General features: G+C 40.6%; 1 protein-coding gene and 1 pseudogene across 1 annotated transcript; one reads left to right on the forward strand and one right to left on the reverse strand.

Moving 5' to 3' along the window:
• Window positions 1-1,289: 1,289 nt before the first annotated feature.
• LOC147442187 (uncharacterized) lies at window positions 1,290-2,360 on the reverse strand. Its single transcript, XM_086528453.1, has one exon. It carries the CDS (start codon window positions 2,170-2,172, stop codon window positions 1,783-1,785), a length of 390 nt encoding a protein of 129 aa, XP_086384579.1. The 5' UTR covers window positions 2,173-2,360; the 3' UTR covers window positions 1,290-1,782.
• A 7,113-nt stretch (window positions 2,361-9,473) lies between these two features.
• On the forward strand, window positions 9,474-12,778 carry LOC147442188 (uncharacterized; annotated as a pseudogene).
• The last annotated feature ends 11,839 nt before the right edge of the window (window positions 12,779-24,617 follow it).

Here is a 24,617-nt window from a genome sequence, read left to right on the forward strand (position 1 = left end):
AACTACATTATCAATCCACCATGAAATTTTTTTCGAATGATGTGCTGCACCTAGTGTGGGGCACCCTAGCACACCCGAAAGTTAGACCTTGCTACACCAGTAATTCTATTGAACACAAGCAAGCTTCTGTTGTAAGCTATGTGCACGAGTGAGTGTACGCACATACATAGCGGTAAATAAAAACTAATGATTTCCACCATCCATCAATACCCTCCTTCCGCTGCACATCACTGTCAAATATTTGTTGATTAGAGAAGTCTCTGCTGTAGACATGCTTCTTCTTTGCTTGTCACTCGCGAGTTACTACTTACCACTAGTACATAAGATAATACAAACGTTCCATGCAATCATAAAACGGACAAGTATCAACTCCCAAAATTTGGTAAAGGAGGGAACAAGAACTGAGACTGGTAGCCAAATTTCCTCTATGTTAATTAAGGCATTTATGAAAATATGGTTAAGCACGAATAAGTACGTACATAAACACAAGCACATGCAAATATAGATATGTACCACACCCACATGATTTCATACATCATACATGCATACATACATACCCGCATGAATCACACACACACATAGAAAAATAATGTATGGATTTTTGTATGCATGTATGGATACCTAGATACATCCAGGTAAGTTACAGACACACAGTAGTCATCCACAAGACAATCTCGTCATCAGCTCCATCCTGCACAATACTAGCCACATCATGCCAAATAATGGGTGTACACAGTACAATACCCTCCAATGCACTACTTATGTATGTGTACACACACGAACGCATGCTCTATATGCATATACATATTTATGTATAACATTTTTGTCAGGAGATACTCACACATACATAAACAATACCTAGATGAATCCAGGAAAGTTCAGATTCCAAACTCAGGGTAGTCCTCATCAAATAGACCTACGTGTTTCACATACGCGTCTAATACATGTAATGTTGACCGTAACAAAAACAGAATTTGACCCCAACATTACAAACTGCCATACACGAGTGTACAAGCACAATGAAGGATCAAGTCTGCAAACTAAAAACAAGCGTAAAGTCACGATGAAGCATGTAAGCTGACATGCACTTCATAAAAACAATCAGCAAAGGCTTTACTCATCACTCATCAAAAAGCCCTTTCCTGCAAAAGCATCACTACATTCATGAGCCATTTGCCAGTACTACAGCACTGAATGTGCAAGATTTACCTAAAAGAAAGCAGTATGCGCATCTGCTTGGCTCATCACTGAACAAGAAGATTGCGACAGTATCACAGCAATTGTATGAATTTTTCCAGCAATCAAGTAATGTATTCATGGGTGATAAGGCAGCTGTACATAAAGGAAAAAACCCATAATTCGCATCTCAGGAATGTAAGATATCTGGCAACAATATCACCGAACCTTCGGGCACACATATCCTGTACATGTACCTTGAACAAAATAGATGAGGGATGGTTATCCTGCTCTTGCATCAAAAGCAAGATCAAAAAATGCTCTTCAAGGAGAGCAACAAATGTAGACCTCCGTACTGAGCCTCTGAAGTGCCCATAGATAAAACCTAGGGCACGTCTGCCTTCACACATCTAATTCTCCTTTGCGACAGGTAATCTTTGTCATCCCAATGACCAAGAACTCTGATGCATGTGTTACAGTCCACTTCAGCGTTAAGAAGACCCACAAGCCTGCGCCCATTATGCGTTGGAGATTACTTCAGGGTTTGAAAGAGCGCAAGCTGCACCCGCGTTCCACATTTCTGTTGCCAGTCCTAAGCTTGAGAAGCTAGACATCCATATGCTGCTGCAACACCATCTCTGTCTCCATGTCTATGCTTATAAAGTCTTCCTCCCCTTTGTCATTGTGTGCGTTTACTGGCTTCAACATGACCATCATCATCTCAAGCTCCTTGGCATCTACCGTCGCTAGGAAGGCTTCTCCCATCTCAACTTCCATATGTCGTGGCATGAAGCGCATTAAGGCCATATCCAGAAGAGAATCTAGAATGGAAGAAGGCGATGAAAATTTGGGCTTCTGCATCCCCATAGCCATGCAAACTTCAGAGCTCAAACCCGCTGCGTGAATCTCTGCACAGGGGTCACCTCTCTTCTCCACCATGCTCAGAGCTTCAAATATTACCATCTCCATCTCCATCTCCATTACAGCGACAGACATCGGCTTAATTCTACCGAAAGCAGAAAAATGTGCCAAAGCCCATGCTATTTGTGCACATAAGGTCTTCCTACAAGTGGGCTAAGAGCATACCAGGCGGATGCAGAGGCCTGCGCGTCTGTGGAAGAGTGAGAGAGCGTGTGGCGCCGCGTGTTGGCGGGAGACGCGCGTAGTTAATATCGATGATACATCGATCATATATTTCGATTTAATCAAAATGAGAATCGAACCCTACCAAGCAGAATTTTTAGGGTGAGTAGTCCCCACTTCAAACCTCCTCTTTTTTGTTGGCATGCACATGGAGTGTCGTCCTCTTCGTTCATTTGTGCCCACCTCACATCAAGCATCTATACGATCAAGGCAATTCTCCTAGCTCATCATTGGGGTCTCTCTAGGCAAACTTTTAGAGGCCCGTCGCACGTAGCATCAACATGATCATCAATTTCTTCGCCTCTTCCTTATGGCACTAGTTGAGCAAGGAAAGTTTAGAAAAGAACATAATCTTACCCATGGAGGTTTTCCAACTCTCATCTCCAACTGTGAGACAATCGCACGGAGCAATGCCACTTTTGAACACAAGCAAGACATGTGCAAAGTAATCTTGGGCACAAGCAAATGAACTGGTTTGAAAATTGTTGCGATAAGCTCCTCCTATGGACACACAAATTTGACTTCTAGTTCTAGTGAAGAGGTCAAATGGTTTGACTTTCAATTTGGACTATGCATGTTTCTATCTTTTCCTCAGGGTAGTACCCACTGCCTATGTGCATACACACAACCTTTCAATGTTTAGAGAAGATCTTCATTTTCATTAAGGTTTCATTATCATTTTTAAAGTTTATTGCTTTGTCATGATATCGTACATATAGATTTCTAATTTTCACACATCAACTAGAAGAAGAGGAAGGTATGAGAGAGAGAGAGAGAGAGAGAGAGAGAGAGAGAGAGATTTGTGTGCAGGGGCTGATCACTAAATCCCATGGCATCTTTAAGACTTAAGACCCTAGGGTGCTAGGATCTCGAGGGCCTAACCATCATGATTCATGCTTCTACAAGCACCTTGAAGTGTGGGTGGTCTTTAAACATTATAAACTAAAATAGGTGGCCCCTTGTCCTAATTACTTTTAGGAGCTCGAGTCATGATTATACTATGATGTGTGTCCTAATTCGCCCTCCGTCAATCCCACCGTTGCAGCTTCATTCAAGATCCCTTGGTAGATAGTGCTTTTTTCTTTTTCTTTTTTTTTGGAGGGGGAGGGGGGGGGGGGGGGGGGGGGGGGGGAAGTGAGGGCTACTAGAAACATTTTCCTAACCGAAGAAAATAAGAGTACACTTAAAAACCTTTCGATTTTTATGTCAAACTTTGAAGCATGTGCACTAAAATTGTCAATTTTTGCTGGCTTTCTACAAGACGAAATCTAGTTGGTATTCTCCAATTTTAGCTACTTAAACACGAACCCCATTTTTTTACGAACACAAGGAGGGATTTCTAGAGATCCCTTCGAATGGAAGACATGCAGTATCAGACAAATTCACCACTTCCCACATAAATCTTGTAGCAAAAGCAACACCATAACAACCCTTTGCACCACAAGTGTTAGCACTAGAGTGGTAATGGGTGGTAATGGGACACTTTTATGTCTTGTTGACCATTTTACTTGAATTATTTGAAGAGTTTTAAAATAAATTTTTTTAGTGATATATATCTCCAAAGTTGGCTTATGAGCTGAAAAAAACTTGACATTTTTTTGGGTATATCAATTTTACCATTAACCTTACTCTTTCACATCATTTCTCAACCTAAATGGTGTGAAAAAATGTGTTCTTTTTCTTGCCTTTTTTTTCAAACTTTGCTAACTTCTCCACCATAAAACTCCTATTTTGTGAGGTCTACCATTGTAGAGGATTAGCCTCAGTAGTAGTTCTCAACATGTTTAATGTTCACATTAAAAGCTATGACGTGATTACAAGAATTTACCAACCTTGTTTTTTGGTCAAATCTTGCACTTTTATGAATTTTTTAGTGGCTTTAATGAAAAAACATGACAATTTTTTGGTATATCAATTTCACCATTAACTTGACTCTTGCACATCATTTCTCAACTTAAACTGTGTGAAAAAATGTGTCCTATTTTTTGCCTTTTTTCAAAGTTTCCCGACTTCTCCACAATAAAACTTCTGTTTGTTAAGTTAATCATAACCTTCAAATATTCATATATATGGAGCATTTTTTATGGGAGTTTAGAGGTCATAGTGGAGAAACCAATTTTTTCATGTTTGTTATTTTTAGTACTTCATCATCATGACCCAGATCCTTTCTAGTGATGAGAACTTTTATGTGCTATTGACATACTCCATCGCGCTCCTCATGAATATAAAGGCCCAAAAGAACCCAAAAGAACATGTATCTGGCAATGTTTAGCATGAAAAGATGATGTATTTATTGGCAATGTCTAACATGAAAAGATTATGTATTTGTTGACAATGTTTAGCATGGAAAGATGATAGGTCAACAGAATTGAAAAACTCAACCCTTTTGTGCCTAATTCTATGTCCTTTTTTAAAAAATGGTAATTCTAAAAGAAGTGGTAGATCAACTTTTGAGGCATGCCATGGTCAAAATATCACATGTTTTACAAGTTTCTCATTTTTCTCATATGTAATGGTTCTTGAACTATAAGCGCAAGAAAGAATTTCCCAAATATAATATATCTGCTATGGTATTGCATTTTTTTCCGAAACCCAGAAAAAACATTTGTATGTCCTATTATGTTACCAACCTAGTGCTAAGGGCGGCATAACACCAATCGTAAACCAACCAACCAACTGTTTGGTTTTAACCCATCAATACAAACAAAATGAGATTCCATTATAAGGTTTCCACCGAGGCAAGCAAGTTGCCACCAAGTCAAGACACATCTCGACAGAGAAGATAAGAGTACAAAGACATACTCGAGGAGGAAAAGTAAGCATTTGTCAAAACTCTCCGTCGAACAAGAAGAAGCAAGGCCAACTAGAGAATGTTAAGTATGGAGCCTGATTTACCCCTTGAAACTTTTAGTCTTAAAAATGCACATTTGTAAGGTCCCCATTGTGAAGTGAAGCCATCGTGCGTAAGAAAAATCACTCGCAAAAAAACCAAAAATTCACGCCCAGTCTCGAGCAAAGCTCGAGACTCGGTTCGTCGGAATATTTTCTTTTCATTTGAATATTATGGCCAGACGCCGGTCAAAAAGTGGTCGAAAAATGATCGATCAGTTGGCCGGTGGTCGATGTCTAGGTGGACTTGTCTTCTCAAAGCCGGCCACACATGGATACGTAAGAGAGTTCAACTTGGACTTGTCTACACAAGGACAGCTACGTATGGCTGCCTCTCATGAGAGAGGGTAGCCCTTTTGGCCAACAAAAGGAGGCCTCTTCTACACACAAAATGCATTGTGAAGTTGATGAAACAAGGTGTATGTGAGGTGGTGAGAGTGAAGCAAGGCGGGAGCTCCATTAAGGGTATAATCCCTTTGTAACCTACTTTTAGTTTGAAGTACTAAAGCCATTGAATGGATGTTTTCCCATGGACATAGCTCACATTGGGTGAACCACGTATATCATGTGCTCTCTCTCTCTCTCTCTCTCTCTCTCTCTCTCTCTCTCTCTCTAATCTCTCGTGTGTGAAATTTATCTCTCTCCACTCAGTAAACTACTCTAATATCTACTTAGCTACGCCCTATTTCCTAACAACTTATATCAGAGCAAGGTGTTCTCGTAGCTAAAGTATCTCAAGGAAAGGATTCCTTAAATTGAGTGGGAGTAATGGTGGAGAAAGGTAAGCTCAAGATCGACAAGTTCAACGAAAAAACTACCAACACTAGAAGATGCAGATTAAAGATTATCAAGGAAGAAGAATATGGGAAGAAAAGGTACAAGTATAGCCTTGTGGTAAAAGGGTTATCTCAAAAAAAGGTATTGATTTCAATGAAATAATTTTTCATATTGTAAAAGTGAACTCAATTATGCTTGTCTCAAGCCTTGTGGTTGCTCATGACTTAAATCTTGAGCAAATGAATGTAAATATGGCATTCACTCATGGTGACTTGGAGGAGGAAATTTACATGCTTCAACCAAAGGGATATAAAGTAAAGGGTAAGGAGAAAATGGTTTGCAGATTAAAGAAGAGCTTGTAAGGTCTCAATTAAAGCATCATTAGGAGAAATATGGATTTTGATGTGTCTTGTAAGGAATCCTAAATTTTAGGAATTAAAGCTAATGTTGTGTAGGGTTAAGGGGACAAGGGCATTCAAGAAGCTAGTCTTGAGTACCTATGAGGTTACTTTCTCTCTCTAGCTTTTTGAGAGTGAGAGGAGTGAGTGGGTGTGGCCAGATCAGCAAAAATGTAGGTCATTAAGAGCCAAAATTTGACTTTTTTTGAAAAAAAACTCATTTTTACTTATTTTTTACTTAAAACTCCCCCAAAATATATACATATCCAGAAATCATTTTTTGACCCTTTTTTTCCCTTACAAGCACTAAAAGTCCATTTTTTCAAAATATTTTTTCCCAAAAAAAACAAACTTTGTTCTCTCCTCCTCCTCCCTCTCCTCTCCCTGCCTACCCCTACCTTCCTCCTCCTCCCCTCTCTCTCCCTGTGCCCCCCTGCCCCCTTCGGTCCTCCCTCCCCCTCTCTCTTTTCATCCTTTGCTTCCTCACGCAATAGCTGCCATGGTGCTTACGAACATCACAAATCGTTTGCTTCCACCACCACGTACTCCGCATATCAAAAGCATATATATTTGCTTGCCCTCAGCGTTTGCACCGAAGGCCACATGTGAGGGTGATCAAAGGTCAACACAAGAACGCCGTGCCGTCAGTGAGACAAATGTTGACATTTGGGTGGACGGCCATTTATACCCTTACGATCCTATAAGCCGCTTTCATCCATCCTTTAATAGCCTTTCGACATTGCTTCAATATCTTGGGAGGGGAGAAGCAGGCTTATTAGACTATTGTAAGCGATTATGCACAGGTGCATGTGTTTCTTTGCATTCGTGGATGCATGAATGTCAAGCTCTTCAGCTCAAAACGATTGCATTACAAGAAACTATTGCCTTTTCGGAGAGGGTGGTTGAAATTCTTCAACAACAAATGTAGGAAAAGGATGCCCACATTATGAAGCTTGCCAACACCATCACAAATTTGAAAGAAACACCCCTTGGTGCAAGGGAGCACCAGTGGGTGGAGCATGCAAACGATGAGTGACAGCCACAAGGTGATTTTTTCTTTACTTACAAGATACATTCTTACTTCACACTATTTTCAAACATTTATCTTATTAGTTGCTAGAAACTTCATTGAGGAGGCCTGCGGTGAAACAAGCCAAGATGATCGAGTCAACCTTATCACTAGTTGTCTCAATACCCATGATGTGATTTCTATCTTACAATCACCTAGGGGGAGACACATTAAAGATGCAATCACCAAGGATCTTATGCACAAATTGAGAAATGTGGTTAGTGAAGATGACGTGCAACAAGATTGTGATGAGGCTGGGATCGGTACCAAAGCCTACCATGCTATTTTTCAACTCCTAAAGGATGCCCTCAAAGAGCATGTCATTGTGGAAAACCTATTTCCCGTTCCACACAAGGTCAACCTTGCAAAGAAGGCCACAAAAAAAGATGTGTTCTCCCGCATTGGGGCATACCTACACATTGAGGACACAATGCCAAATTTGCTTTATGTTTCGTGCACACCAAAGGCAAGGGGAAAAGGTGGGAAACACTCCATAAGCCCTTCGGAGAAGGGCTTCCCTTACACAATGTGGAACGATATTTTTGTGGACCTCAGAAGGCTTCAACAAGCCATGCTTAGATTCTACAAGTTACCTGAAGAAGGTGACACACTATACTTCTTTCTTTTGGTTGTATTCTTATCATAGACTTTGAAGTTTAAGGTCTTGCCACTATTTATTTTGCAGTGCTTGGCATAAAGGTCGCTTTTGTGTTGAAACTCTATGAGTGTCAAATAGTGAAAGGCCAAGGTTAGAGAGGCTAAGTGTCACTCTAATGAATGAGGCCCTTTTGCAAACCAAGCGAAGGGATTCAGTTGAGCCATCTCCCACCCCATCTTTTAGTGTGCAATTAGAGAAAGACATTTGGTGGTTGGGTGCTATTGAGGTAACCAAAGAGACCAATGGAGTACTTTTATTTATTTTTGAGAGAATTCCATGGATTAGAAAAGTAATACACTCACAAATTGCAGGTGAGAAGTTGGAGGTTGAGGGTTTTGGTAGTATGGAGTGGCACCTAGGTAGGGACTTGAAGACCATAAAGTGTTTGCTTGGATGCAAAAAAGGGGCTTCTTCTCTCATACCTTGTCCATTTTGCACTCAAGGGTACAAAGCTAACAAACAAAAAGCACATAAGAACTCTGCAAAGGGCGGTTCAATGCTTCCATGGCAAGGGGATGGAGAAGAAGGATTGAACTGTCTTGATGTCAGAGATGAAGGCAGAGAATGGGAAGCGTTTATTTTGAGATGTCCCATGCTCAATGCCCGAGATCATGAACAAAAGGACCAGGCTTAAATCTAATATTTTCATTTTCTCTATCGAATGTACATTTTTGTATAGTACACGCAATCATGCGCATTTTTAATAGGCAATTGAAGCTCCACATTGACTATGCTTTCACAATGAAGCCATTGAAAAAGTCCAAGAAGCGATCAAAAGGGTGGAGGCACTCTTGAATTCCACTGGTTGTCACAGTGGAAATGTACATGTCTATCGTTGCTGCAAAGAACACAGGGGAGGCCCATGAAATTGCCCAACAAGTGTCATTGATTGGACAAAAAGCCAAACACTTTTTAAAGAAAGTAACCCAAGGAAAGCTTGGTCGATATGATGCTCAAAACAGCTCCAACCACAAGGCAGGTAGCCTTTGGGAACTTTGGAAGGAATTATGCAAAGCTACTACTGACAATGATACGAATGGCGAGCTTGCAAACAAGCGCAAGCAAGTTTGGGCACATTTTGATAAAATGGTCAATCTTATGGGCCTTACCAGCACAACAGAAGAACAATGTCAATCATTTCAAGAAGCTTTGGCAGATTTCACCAAGGTCTTCACCCTTTCTTGGGGTGAAAATAACATCACACATTACATGGTAATACATGTTACGTAGTGAACTTATTACAAGAGATTGTTTTCATTAAATAATGTGCATCGTTTTCTCATGTGAACAACATATCTTGTTTGCGCATGGTGTATTTTTTATGCACAAATATGGTTCGCTTGAGATTTTTATCACTCAAGGAATGGAGAAGTCCCATTATCGAGCAAGGGGGGTGTACTTCAAAAATACTCGACATGGTGGTGGAATGGTGCAATCCAATTATTTAGAAGAGATGTTCAACTGGTTTTTTTACACAACACTTTCTCGTAAGCTCACAATGGAGCATGTGCGACAATCCAAGATTCCTAGGGAAGTGCGCAAATTGAGTCATCAAGAGCATAGCAACAAGTGGCAAATATCACAAGGCCCCACCAAGCATGTTGCATGGCACCAATGTAGAGTGCGACAAGGGTCAAAGTGGATTTTGCGCAAGCGACTACACGTGAACGCAGGGTCCAACTCTTCTTTACATATTTTTGTAATAAAGTTTGGTGCATCCTTTTCAAAAAAATATTTTTTTGCAAAAATTAGTGTGAATATTGCCCTTTTAAATTGGGCTCTTTTAAAATGGGCCCTTATAAATATTGGATCGTCTCATAAACCACTTATTTCTTCAGCACAGGTGAGCTCCTACCGTACCCAATGGTGTGCACCAAAAAAACCGCCAAGAGCATCTGCCTGCCAACAGAAACACCCTCCAAGGATGTACGAAGCCGGCGTGGCTTAAAGGCACAAGAAAATGGCCATGAACACCTGGTTGTTCTAGGCACCCTTCAAGCAGTGGGCATGGTAGTTGGGCCCAGGAGTCATCGGGGGCAGAATATTTTTCACGTGGACAACAACAAACACCTCCATGTAGAGTGAAGCAACACGCCAAGAGATGGCGAGAAGAGGAGGACTGTCAAACATCAAAGCCTGACAGGGAGGAGCCGCTGTCGTGCAGCTCCGCTCCAATGCTAAGAAATATGCCACGAAGATGCAGATCAAGCTTATTGAAGGCCTACTTGATTAATGGTCAGTGATGAGGGCTTGATAACAAGCCAAGTTTACTGATTAATGTATGCCAGATGTGGCTTTAAAGGGCCAAATGATACCTTAATGATGCCAAAAAGGGCTATGCTTGATGTGAGTGCAGATAGGATATTATGATCTAGAACTGCAGTGCTTAAAGTGCTCTACTGACCTGTCTTTACAGCTCGTTGATTGGAGCTACGGTGAAGAAGTTATGGCAGTTTGAAGTTTAAGTCGATTGCAGATTCGTACCGGATTGGGCAACTGTAGTTGGGTTAACAGAATTGAAGTGAATGCATGGGCTTGAATTGCTCACTTTGTGGAGCGCGTCGGTCTTTTCAAATCAGTGATCGGAGTCCTTGTCACCAAGATATTGGCCGATAAAGATTCACAGGGGGCCGGTTCCGTACCAGTCCAGCTCGCTTAGTCGGTGTGCCGTCTGGGAATTGTATAGCATCAGCAGGGTTTGTATGCATTTTATGCAGTTTGAGAAGTCTACGGCTTGGCAGGCAGAGGCCGATGTCAGTTGTCGGCAATGTTGAGCTGGGTTATTTTGGCATTATTCGAGATGTCGGTATGGACAATAAAAATTCACGATGATATTGTTAGTCAAGGACTGCTGAATAAAGATGTTGTGCTTGCTGATGCTTTAGTTGGTATGTAAGCCAAATGGGGTGTACCAATGTTGTCGAGTGCTTGGTATTGCTTGTGCAGCGTATAGGCTTAATGTGGTGCCGCTACATTAAACACGAAAAGCTCTTGATGAGCTCATTGTTGAAATGTCGGCTCATGGGGCATATTGATTGCGGGATATGCTTTGAGAGCCACCCGGAGATGTTGTGCTTGGCAGTGAATTGGCCGGCAAGTTATTCAAATGGGGTGCCCTAGTGGCCGCCCGCCATTGAGGAAGGCCGCCCAAGCTATGCTTTTAAGACCGGCCGCCCACCCAAACAAAGTGTGGCCGCCCATTAAGTAAAAAAAAAGAGGTTTTATTGAACCCAATGGGAAGCCAAAGAATGGCATGGCGTGAAGACCAGGGACGAAGGCGCAGGCGAGGGAGATGGACTCGTAGTGCGCGGTGTAAAGCTCGGACGAGCCCGCTGAAGAAATGAAAAACACTCAGAAGTGCCTCGCGATCGTGTTTGGTGCCATTCTCGGCGAAATCCAAGCTGTTCGATTTTGGCCTTCCACGTCATCAAGAGGCTATTCCCATTAGCGACATCGCTAATGGGATGCCGAGAATAGAAATGCTTTTCACCATGCAATATATAAAAAAAAGGAAGGGTGTGTGATGTAGGCTCTCTCCATGCGGTAGCTCTCTCTTCATCGGATGGCTCTCTCCTCCAGAGATAATCAAGCTAATTAAGCTCTTAAGCCGCCTCCTGATATCTTCAATCTCTTAAGCTCGGAAGCCTCCTCCACATAATCTCTGAACTCTCCTCCTCCTCAAGAGCCCATTAATCTTAAGCTCTCCTCCTCCTCATGCGCTAATTATTATTAAGCTCCTCCTCATAATATACAAGCTCTTAAGCTTTAGGAGGACGCCCTTAAGCGTTTCTTAATCTCTCTCGAATCCCTCAAGCTTAAGTGAGAAGCCTCCCTAAACCTACTCAGATGCCAAGCCATAAGCCAAAGCCCTTACTCACTAAATCCAAAACTCTCTTTAATCAAGCGTAAGCCGATTTCTTAATTTTGGTTGCCAAGCCAAAGCGGAGCTTAACCTAAACCGAGCTTCTAAGCCATCATTAACCATTCAAATCAAGGAGCAGAAGGCAGAGTAGGCAGAGTTTCATCGTTTTCTTGTTTAAGCACCTGATTCAAGCTAGATTTCTTCTTGTAAAGAGCATTTAAGCTTCCATAATGATTGATTAATCATGGATTCTATCAATTAACTGGAATTAGGAAAACTGTTTGTTTTGAATACTGTTGTCGGCAATTGCGTCTGCTACACCTTTTTTTTCCCGCACCTCTCACAGCCAGGGGCCCGGTGCCTTCCTGGCTCACCTTTCGCACAATTATCTTCCGACACCGCCATGCCACCAATCAATACTAAAGCATGTAAACAGGCGTAAATCTAAGTTTTTCAAGAAGCCCAAACGCTGCCCACCAGCAAACATGCAAGTGTCCCCTAGACAACCTCAGCGGCGTCGTAAAATAGCAAGGGCATTTGAAGAAATCTGGCACTACTAGAAGACTACCGAGCTTCTAATTTGACCAGCCCCCTTTGCTCGCATGGTGAAGGAGGTGCTTCAAAGCTGTGGCAATCAATATAAAATGCAAGCAATAGCGTTGGAGGCTTTTCAAGAAGCTGTAGAGGCCCACATCATCTCGGTGTTGGAAGATACCAACCTATGCGCCATACATGCAAAGAGAGTAACAATATAGCCAAAGGACATGCAGTTTGCACGCCGATTGCGATGGGACTTCAAGAATTAGCCGAAGTTACACCTGCCTTTTTGTATTGCACACCCTTCTTTTTGTTCTCAGATGACTTTGCAATGACAACGTGATTGAGAGTTTTGTGACTACTGTCTCCAAATTCATTTGCCTTTTATGCTTCTTTATGTGTTTTAAGTTAAGTGATTCTGTGCATAAACAGTTAAATTCAAACCATATATTAACAATTTTTGGTATCCTGGAGGCCATACAAGGCCGGATAAGGCCAAAAAGGGGGTGACCACAAGGGCGCGCAGATGGGCCAAACAGAAGTCTTGTTTAGCCGATCTGTGCACCCTTGTGGCCACCCCCTTTTGGCCTTATCTAGCCTTGTATGCTCTCTAGGATACTAAAAAATGTTAATATTTAGTGAAAGAAAATGTTTATGCAACATGACATTATAAATTCCACTTCTTTTCACTCATATTATTTTTATATTGTCCCCAAAATGATTTTCCTTTTTGGTTGCTTAATGTATCAAGTTAAGTTGAAGGTAGTGATCATGTGCATTAAAAGTTAAATTTAAGGTTTATCTCACCATTTCTAGGGTCCTGGAGTGAAAAAAAGGCCAAAAAATGCCAAAAAGGGGGTGGCCACAAGGGCACGTAGATGGACCATCCAGGACTTCTGTCTGGGCCCTTGTGGCCACCCCCTTTTTGGCATTTTTTGGCCTTGTATGCCCTCTAGAATACCAAAAAATGTTAATATTTAGTGAAAGCAAATGTTTATGCAACATGACAGTATAATTTCCACTTGTTTTCACTCATATGATTTTTATAATGTCCCCAAAATGGTTTGGCTTTTTGGTTTCTTAATGTATTAAGTTAAGTTGAAGGGAGTGATCATGTGCATCCCACTTATGCTGAGTTGTTGCTTTAAGCAAAAAGGACACCGCTTATTAAAACACATCGCCAATTTTAATAATTTACAAGATTAAGAGATCACATTGAAAAGAATGTACAAGATAGAGAGGCAATTTAAAATATATTTTATTACTTTTGAAAGTTGAATTCACATCATACATCTGAGGAGCTCATAATTTTCTTTGCCATTTCCTGGCGCCTCTCTTGCGTGTAAGGCAACTACCTGGCCAGGAGGAAGTGTGCTATCGTCTGAGGGTCAGTTGAGCCAACGGAAGTGTGTATCCCTATCTGGGCAAGCACTTTGCCATGGAAGCCAATGCCAAATGATGTGCATACAAGGGATTTACGCACTAGGAACACAAGGTGCGCAGTTTGAGCTTTCAACGACCATGTCATGAAATGTCCTTGGGGAGAAAATTCATTATGTACAATGGCAATATCGCCAGGGGGGAGTTGTCATATGTAATGTACAAGGGAAGACTAAGGTCCAAAGGCCGTTCGCATGCCACCCGTCCTTGCTGCAAACTCACCAACCTCCAGGACGTCTTGTCATAAACCAGTCAAGGGTAAGAAAAAGACAATGAAGGGCAGAAAAAACAACATGGAAATTAGGATAGAGTTTACCTTCTCCTCCTTGTCCTCCTCCTCCCTATTGCCATTCCCACCCAAGTTGACGATTGATTTCATCGCATCTACGAGCTTTGGATCATCAGAGGGGGGGCTGTGCATTGGAGTAGGCATCCTAGTAGCCATAACCTTGGCTTGCGTGGCCTAGAATAACTGCTTTGTTGTCCCCAAGACCTCCACACACACAACTGCAATAGTGTGAGTAATAAAGTCCCCAAGTGACAAGAGCTTGCTTTCAAGGACATCTGGTGCACTATCTAAGGCAAGCCAAATGCTTTCTCCAAGTCATGCATAAAGACATACTCCTTCCCATCCACTACTACTGAGGAGAAGCGACTGATTTCTACCTTTGGATAGCCTCATCCTTTAGTGGTTCATCCACTAGAGTGTCACTAGTGCCAGTAGCAACAATGGATTTCTCGACCACCTCCTCGAGCCCCCTGGGGTACAAGAGCCGAAGTGCCTCGCCTTCTGTTGCAGGGTTCATGGGGACGTCCTCCTGCTCCTTGGCGTCCTTGATTAAGGACCCAACTTGAAGGTGTGGTAGACGGAGCTCCTCCAAATCGGGTTCCTTGCTCACAAAGAAGATGAATGTTTCCAGTCGAGAAAGGTACTCCACCCCCAACTTGCGCTTCGTGAGCGATGGCACCCCTGGGGCTTGCTCATCCAAAAAATGGCATGCGTCAGTGGCAATTTCTTGGACCATCTCAACTGCTTGGAGAATGGGTGATCACCTTTGTGTATGTAGCACAAGAGATTGCAAGACACCCAAATCCCCGCATGTGGGGAGATAGATACGAAATATTGTATGATGTGCTTCTCTATGAAAGCTGAAATATCGACAAATACATCCATGTGGAGGGAATTGTGGCATCAAGGTCGGGGAGACGAGTAAAGAAGGTGTGAAGGTCCAACTTCCCCTTGTAGTCGGTGTCCTCGAGGAAGAGGGTGAAGCGTGACAAAGGGGTGGATGTGGGTGTAGATGTAGAGGCGTCCATATTTAGCCCGAGGTGAAAACAGAGAGTGGAGGAGCTTAAGGGTTGCAAAAGTAGAAGGTTTGAATGAGTTATGCAACCCCCCTTTTATAATGGTCCCTTTTTTAAAGAAGACACTTTTTTCAATAGAGAAAGGCACTTTCACCAAAAATGAACTTTCATCTCAATGTGACGGTTAGATTTCAATAATAACTAAAGATGGTTCTAAAAAAAGTTGTAAGACGGCCATGGTAGAGTGAAAATTTATATTCAAAATCTTAAATTTGTCGAAGCAAGTCATATTGATTACATAGAGGATTGTTTCCAAAACTACAAGAGTTACAAAGCTATAAGAGCGATAGCATAGTTCCATCCATGCCCCAATCCTCCTGGACCTTCAATTTGTCTTCCAATTCTCTTCCCAATCTACGAACATTCATTACAATAAGTAGCCAATGGTCATCAAACTATGATGGAGTGAAAATGTGGTGGAAGGATTCTCACCTTGTGACCTTGTAAACGAAATTGCGCTTGTTGAAGGTTCTCAAAACCCATAATGGCCAAATGTTCTTGCACATTACTGAGAGTCCAATGCTTGTTCACTTGGACACCCTCCAAAGCATCGTTGGTCATCCTCGCTACAATGTCAAAGCTTGCAATAGCACCATCTACACTCTACAAATGAGTCCACACTCCAAGCTTTCACATCCAATGATCATAGTGAAATTGTATGTACAAGGAGGTGCGGGATTTTAAATAGCGCATCCCAATACCTGAAGCTTCAAGCTTACAATGATACCTATCCCCATTGTGCATGCCATCCACAAAACCCCAGCCAAAGCCTTCCTAAATCCTCATAATGCACATCTTTACATACAAGCATTGTGGTAGTCTCCACAAATCCAAACTCTTTAAACATATGTGCACAAAACAAGGAATAGGCAAACACCAACTCAAGCCCCCAAACCTAGAGGCTTTAGAATATTTCAAGGAGTTTTGGACATCTATCATCATCTTTTGCTTGAAAAATTCTAATGACCACAAATGTGGTTGTGGCCACTCCATACTTAATAACGAAGATACTTTGATGGGTTCAAGCTTTCCAAACCCTTGTGTAGAAGTAGGCACAATATAGGAGTGAGAATATAAGAAAATTTTCTTTGAACCGGTTTAGTTGGGTAATTTGGATGGAAATATGACTATAAATACATGGCAAATCTTAAGTATGACTCCATAAAAACATTCCACTGTGATTTCACACCTAGCTTTGTATTCTCAAAACATGTACTTACAATGTGTTGGAAATCGAGTTGGGTGTTGCAATTGCATGCTTGACATTGAGAAAACATGTTGCATAATGTCTACGGTCCCCTTGTCTTTGAGATTCTTGAAGCCAAGGAGCTTTCCTTTCCAATGATGATACAAGTTTGCACGTTTTTGCATACACTGAGGGCCAATAGCAGATGGCTGCATGTATACCCAAGCACCTGTGGTGAACTCTTGTGGCACCCACTCATCAACTATACCTCTTATGTTGTGGCATGCAAGTGTTGTGAACTCATCCTTTGGCCGCCTTTGCGGAGTAGAGCTGGCCATGGGTGAACAAAGAAAATTAGGAGGAGGAGGAGGAGGAGGACCTTGCTTGTTGCTACAATGTACGTAGGAGAAAGTGAATGAATTTTCTTGGTGTGCCAATGGGAGGTGGTAGTGACAGAGGGGGGGAGGAGTCTTGTGGAAATCGAGAAAGGAGAAGGTGATAAGCCTTGCTTGGTGGGGCAATGGGAGGTGGGAGGGGAGGAGAGAGGAGCTTCCTTGCTGCAATGATGGAGATGGTGTAGAGAGAGTGTGTTGGAGTAGAGGGTGAGTGTGATGGTTGCAACCAAGGAGGGGTTGGAAAAGGGGTTCTAGAGAGAGAAAATCATTTTTTGGGAAAATCCAACAGCTCTCTCTGTAGTAGTAGCAACTTCAGTAACTCAAACCCAGCATTCAAATATACATTTCTTTGAGTGTCATGAGCTAGGTCATTACAGGAGTCAATGTCCTAGAAGAAACATAGCAACAACCACAAATGCCATTATTGTAGCACCAAATGGTAGAGGTCAACCTGTTTATTGTGGAGGAAGGATCGTAGCAAGAGTTCATGGAAGTGGAGCAATGGGTAGAACTCGTGCCATTATTATGGAAGATCCAGTAGGAGACCAACCTTAGGAGAGAGGAACTCTATATGCCTCAATTGACAACTTTAGTGCTTGCCAACAATATGCAGTCATTCAAGCACTAGGATCTTGCCAAGGTGAACAAGTTGACATGTGGAAGCACACACTCATTTCTCTCTCCTATATGCATGAGAAAATTGAAATCAAATCAGTATCCTGCTAAAAGACTAATTGTAGAACTAGCAAACGGGAAGGAAGTCTTAACTCAACATACAACACGACATGTAGAATTTGAACTAGGGGATTACTCTACTTCCGCTCACTTTTGCACTTTACCTCTAGGGATTTATGATGGGATATTGGGGATGGATTGGTTAAAACAAAACCAAGCTCATATTCATTGTGCACAAGGGAATTTTACCTTTATAGACAAACTAGGGAATGAAGATCTAGTTCAAGGAAAGAATGGGAAACCTAAAGCTCACTTAGTCAAGGCTAGTAGACTTCTTAAGGGTTTACAAAAGGGTCCGCACATCTATGGAGTTAAACTTAACAAGTTAGATGACACGGTTGGTTGAGTAGGTATTTAGATGTGTTCCTTGAGGATCTTACAAGTCTCCCACCACCTAGAGAAGTTGATCACAAAATTGAGACTATCCCTGGTTGTGAACCCATTTCAAAGAGACCGTATAAGATGTCACTCCCTGAGGCAATTGAGCTTAAAGAGCAACTTAGTCAACTTATCGAGCAAGGATTCATCCGACCAAGTACTTCTCCTTGGGGTGCTCCACTCCTTTTCCAAAAGAAGAAGGATGGTTCTTCACGACTTTGCATAGACTACCACAGACTTAATCAAGTTATTGTTAAGAACAAGTACCCCATTCCTAGGATTGATGAGCTATTGGATAGGCTACATGGGGCTAAGATCTTCACAAAGAATGATATTCACTCTAGATATTATCAAATAAGGATCAAAGAGTTAGACGTTCCAAAGACATCTTTCAATACTAGGTATGGACATTATGAGTTCACAGCAATGTCTTTTGGCCTTACTCATGTTCCTGCAAGATTCAATCGACTAATGCATAATATTTTCAAACCTTACTTGGATGATTTTGTCTTGGTTTTCTTTGATGATATATTGATCTATTCTAAAGATGAGGCTGATCATGAAGAGCACGTTTGTAAAGTGTTACAGCTCTTACGTCAACATCAACTTTATACTAAGAAGAGTAAATGTACCTTTTCTCTCCCCAAGTCACCTATCTTGGCTTTATTATATCTTCCAAGGGTATCTCAATCAACCCCGACAAAATCAAGGACATTGTAGAATGGCCTCAACCTACTACCGGGCTACTACCGTCAGTGAAATAAGGGGATTTCTTGGGAGCATAGGATGGTACCGGATATTTGTCAAGGATTATGCTCTTATTGCAGCACCTTTGATAGAATTATTAAAGAAAGGAATGAGGATCGAGTGGAGAGCCGAACACGAGGCCAATTTTGCAAAAATAAAAAGTTACCTAGTATCATCCCCTATTCTTTAGTTTCCAGATTCCAGCAAAGAGTTTGAAGTTATAGCATATTCTAGCAGTCTTGCTTTAGGGGGAGCCTTTACTCAAGAAGGTAGGCCTATAGCCTATACTTCTCAAAATTTCAAAGATCATGAGAAGAATTACCCAAACCATGACTTGGAACTCTTAGCAATCATCCACACATTAAAGTTTTAGGGACAATATCTTCTCAGTCACAAATTTCAATTAGTCATTGATCATAAAAGATTGAATTGGATCTTTACACAACCCAATCTCAACATGAGGCAAAGGATATAGATTGAACTTCTTCAAGAATACAACTTTGACATAAAATATAGACCTAGGAAGGACAATCTAGTTGCAGATGGAATTAGCCGCAAAGATTTCCTTAGTGCTATCTCTATACCTAATAATCCTATCTGGGAGAGAATTAAGGAAGCAGCCTCAAAAGACCTAGATTATCAGCAGTTATCCTTGAAAATTCAATAAGACATAACACTTGAAGCAAAGATCATCTCGATAAAGGATTACTTTGTTCAAGAGGGACATCTTTATTTTAGATAGAGGCTTTGTGTACCTAAGGATCCAACACTAAAGAAAGAAATCTTATTTGAGGCTCATGATAGCCCAACTTGAGTACACCTTGGATATGAAAAGACCCTAAATGCTGTTAGAAGAATATACTTTTCGTCGAGTATGAAGGGAGATATTCTTTGCTATGTGAAGCAATGTCTCTCCTACTGCCAACGGATTAAAGCTAAAAGAATGAAACTACGTGGACAACTTCAACCCCTTGATATACCTCAAATGAAATGGGAATGTTTGAGTATGGATTTGTTACTGGTTTACCCTCTATTGGAGGCTATGATTCAATATTTGTTGTTGTTGATATGCTCACTAAGGTAGCTCACTTGATTCCTGTAAAATCTACCTTCAATGCCTTTGATATCAACTGAATTTTTGTGAAGGAAATCTTTAGACTTCATGGTCTACCTAAGAGAATTGACAGCGATAGGGATGCAAAATTTACCTCAAAATTTTGGACTTCACTCTTTCAAGCCATTGTAACACAATTGTGTTTTAGCACAGCATTTCATCCTCGTACAGATGGTCAAACTGAAAGATTAAATAAAGTAATTAAAGAGGTTCTTAGAGCATATTGTTCTCAAGAACCAAAGAAATGGATCCAATATCTTTATTTGGTTGACTATGCCTACAACGCCTCTGACCATAGAAGCATAGCCATGTCACCATTTAAGGCTCTTTATGGTCAAGAATGTTTGGCTCTGTTAAACTTCTCAGACCCTACTATCAAGGTAGAGGCATCAAATCAAATGCTCGAAGACATGGAGCTCAAGCTGCTCAGGACAGACAAAGCATTATGTAGATAAGAGGAGATCAAACTGAATCTTTAAAGAAGGAGACAAGGTATTCCTTAGGGTCAAGCCCAAGAAAAGAAACCTATCCTTGGGAAAGTACAAGAATCTCAACCCAAGATACAATGGACCCTATGAAATTGTTAAAGTGATAAGTGATAAGTGATCAAGCTTACAAGTTAAAGTTACCCTCTAACCTCAAAATTCATAATGTCTTCCATGTTAGTCTACTAAAACCTTATTTTCCTAACCCCGATCTACTTTTGGATACCGAACAAACAGTTGTTCCAACCCAAGGAGACCTTGAACTTCAACCTGACTATATCCTACAAACTCGGGAAAGAAAACTTAGGAGTAGAAGCATCATCAAACACTGCGTCAAATGGAAATATTTCCTTGAAGAAGATGCAATGTGGGAAGACGAAACATCTCTCCTGATCCAAACTTACCTTTGAGATGAGGACATCTCAATTATTCAAGTTGGGGAGACTGTAATTTCTCTATCACCCTTGGAGTGGGAATTCCCATATGTAAAGGAAAAAATATTAGTCCATTTTGATTATAAAATAGAAAGTTTTTGATATTGGTAGTTTTTCCACCTCTGATGAGCTAATGATGAATATATTGATGTAAGCTTTTCAAAATTTAAATTTTTACTTTTTTGTCACTTTTGTCGAAAAATAGTAAGTTTTCAAGTGCTTGCATCCACTTAGATGCGACCATCTCGTCTAAATCTAACCGCTCTGAATTTCCAAAAAATAGTTGTCTGCTTTGAAAATTGCTAAATATAGCAGGTGTGTGCATCTAACACCTTAGTGTGTCATCCTCAAGCTCGTCTTTTAATAGCAACTTTCAAAATTGAATTCTGATGGGTTACGCTCACTTTAGCCATTCAATTCTTATCCTAATATTGATAAATTGATTCATAGTCTAATGTATGTATTTGTATGCTTTTTCATGAGTATGTATGTCCATGGATTCCCATAAATGACCCATAGACATGGAACCATCTCTTATGGAATGGTTGACTATAAGCATGGAGACTACATGTGCATGTGTATGTGTATGTATGTCTATGGATTCCCATAGATAACCCATAGACATGGAACCATCTATTATGGAATTGTTGACTATAAGCATGGGGACTACATGAGGTGTATCACCTAAAAGTGGTATAGAAGGACACCTCTAAAGGGAAGTGGGGAGCTTGTGACACCTCCATATACTCTTTTAGCAAGAGGGGGCAAGTAGAGAGGTTTGGGCATGACTTGGGAAACAAGGGACCTCCAAAACTCTATATAAAGAGCAATTCCCACTCATTTTACGTACAAAAAGACACAGTTGAAGACAGGGAGACTCTGCTATTGTGGCTACTGGTGAAGCTTTTACAAGGCCTTGAAAGATCAAAAACTCCTAGGCACAATCCAGTAATGTAAATTTGTTGCATCAATTACTTTTACATCTATATTTTCTTCTTTGAGAAATCCCAACTGCATACTACTACCCTTTCTTATTCTTCTATATTTAAAGCTCGCTGGAAGGCAATGAAAATTCTACCTATTATAATTCTACTCTATGATTCCTCAACATGCTTGCAAGATTGTATTAAGTCAAAGAAAGTGTTGTGTGTGCAATCATGGTTGTGTTGCTTGTTACACACTCAATTGTGTGAAAATACACAAGCCTTTGTTCAAATTTGCAATAAAATTTGAGAGAAAGGAAGTTAAAAATCAATCATCAAGCACTTTGTGATAGTGAGGTGAATAGCCTAAACTTGGTATGCATTAAGCTTATTGAAGCTGTACTATATGGTCATCCAAAAATGTATGGAAATGAGATTAGGGTATGAGTCATAATGTATGTTATCAAAAGACTATGACAGAATTAAGCACATCATACATTGGAGTAATGTATTTCATAACCATAAATTGTTGGTATTAAAACACTTAAAATCAATCACCATTACTTCCATTGGATTCTTTATACTTTAGCTTACAACTTCTCGAGTTAAGTTAAGTATCGAGTAGTGGGAATGGCACCCAAGAGAAGTCGCTATGGTGGATCACACAATCACAAGGCCGGAACCAATGATAAAAAGCAAAGAAAAGGCACCAATGAATGAAGAAGTTCCATTTATCTCACGAAGCGATGTCATTGCCCAAGATAAGGTAGGAAATTTTTCTTTTTCCCATTCATTGCATCATGGGTAATGAGGAAAGAGAAAATTACCTAAACATTAGGTCATTCCCGATTCGAACCACATCAATTGAATTTGTTAATTTTCTTTAAGTTTGTATTAGTAGGAAGGAGCTGTCGGAGGATATATTGTCTGAAATAGAAAAGATAGGTTTGCCTTTGCAAAACTCTCTCAACCTTACTTCATTTTATTCCAATATTGATTTAGTTAGAACTCCCCTTTAATCATAGGGAGGTAGCTCGCGTTTCAATGCAAGAGCCATTCATTTCTATGCATAAAGTTGATCCATTTCTATGAGACACCTTGGTTTATTTCAGAAAACATATAAAGTGGTAGTACTCGAGAGTTAATCCAGGAGGTGCAGTCTATTATTGGTTGTATGGGCAGCCAATGAAAATGGATGGAGTAAACATCCACCAGAAGAAGTTTCTACGATTTCGGAGTATTGGAATTTAATGAAGTAATGTTGTATGTAGAGTTTTTATCTAGGGAATATTACCTTGATGCTGATTTGATAATGTTTGAAGGGTTGTCTTAACGAACTTGTGATGGGAACCTTAAAAAGGAATTGTGTCTATGAACAATCTTGTAGTAGTAATTAGAAAAAGCAAAAAGTGTGAGTGCGAGGGTGGGAAGTAGGGACTGGCTCAGGTTTCTAGTCAAGGATTGGTGGTCCGACTAGTCGAGAAATTCTTCACTCCCTCTTTTTAGGAGTAGTGAATTTAGAGATTCATTGTGCCAAAGTTGAGAAGTTCCAAATATGCGTGCCTCTGAAAGCTATGGAAAAAAGGTACTTGGGTTTTCTCTCTTTTGGAAGGTGAGAATTAGGGACGTATAAAATTCTTGTGTTAGTTCATGCTTTCCCTATGAGACAGGGCTAGGAACCCTCTTCAATGGTTTGGATTTAAGTTACTTGGTGATGAGAGGCCGTCCATTGGAATTCAATTCTTTCTTGACCATGTTTTTAGTCAAGGATGGGAAGTGGGGACTAGCTCAGGTTTCCAGTCAAGGATGGGTAGTCCGATTAGTCAAGAAACTCTTCACTCCCTCTTGTTAGGAGAAGTGAATTTAGAGATTCATTGCACCAAAGTTGAGAAGCTCCAAATATATGTGCCTCTGAAAGCTATGGGAAAAAGGTACTTGGGTTTTCTCTCTTTTGAAAGGTGAGAATTAGGGACGTATAAAATTCTTGTGTTACTTCATGCTTTCCCTACAAGACAAGGCTAGGAACCCTCTTCAATGGTTCAGACTCAAGTTACTTGGTGACGAGAGGCCGTCTATTGGAAATCAATTCTTTCATGACTATGTTTTCTCAAGCGATTAGGGCCTAGAGACCTGTCAGGTACTGTCCATTTGCCAAAAGGTTATGGTAACGAGATGGGGACCTCACACATGCTTTACAATGAATATCAGATTATTAACCACCTTGGCTTCATTTTTCTCTTCTTAAGATATGGTTTTTTTTTGTAGATGCATTGTATGGTATGCCTAGAAATGGTGTTTGAAAGTATTGTGATAATCTACAAGAAGGGAGGACTGTTGTGGGACTATCTTATCTAGATTAAATGCAGGAAAAATGTAGGATAATCTATCAAAAACAATTAATGGGTTTCTCAATGAAAAATGGTTGTCGAGTATGTAATTTAGCCCCTAAAATTCAATGTAACTCAAATTTATAGTTTAGACTTGACTATAAAAAGAGCACATGTGTATGATTAGCATTGCATCCCAGTAGCTAAGCCTTGTCATAGGAACATATATGAAGATAGCTAGATGTAAAAGTGGCCTTAGCATTTCAAAGAGCTAATTCTAGCAGCGAGTGATGAGAATTCCATCCAAAAAGACATTTAGACCAGCCTTCTTATAGAGGGCACATCCATGCAAGCATTATGGTAGGTGAGGGAATTGTATAATTGTCCCTTAGTGTGAGCTTGGCTAAGAGATATAGCCACCCTACTTAATTATTTTTCTTTTTTTTTGTGCATAGTTAATTAGATAGAATGTTTTTAGCACTATTGATATGGTTTATGTTGAAGGCACACCTTGATCTTAGAGGGAGGGGGGTAACTAGAGATAAAAGGGGGAGTCGTGACATCATTGAACTTCCAACG

This window comes from Adiantum capillus-veneris, chromosome 14 (genome assembly GCF_014529385.1).
Source record: "Adiantum capillus-veneris isolate H3 chromosome 14, ASM1452938v2, whole genome shotgun sequence".
Classification (NCBI taxonomy): Eukaryota; Viridiplantae; Streptophyta; class Polypodiopsida; order Polypodiales; family Pteridaceae; genus Adiantum; species Adiantum capillus-veneris.

Excerpts from the sequence above, each read along its gene's own strand:
- LOC147442187 (XM_086528453.1), bottom strand. The coding sequence starts at position 2,172 with ATGTCTGTCGCTGTAATGGAGATGGAGATGGAGATGGTAATATTTGAA.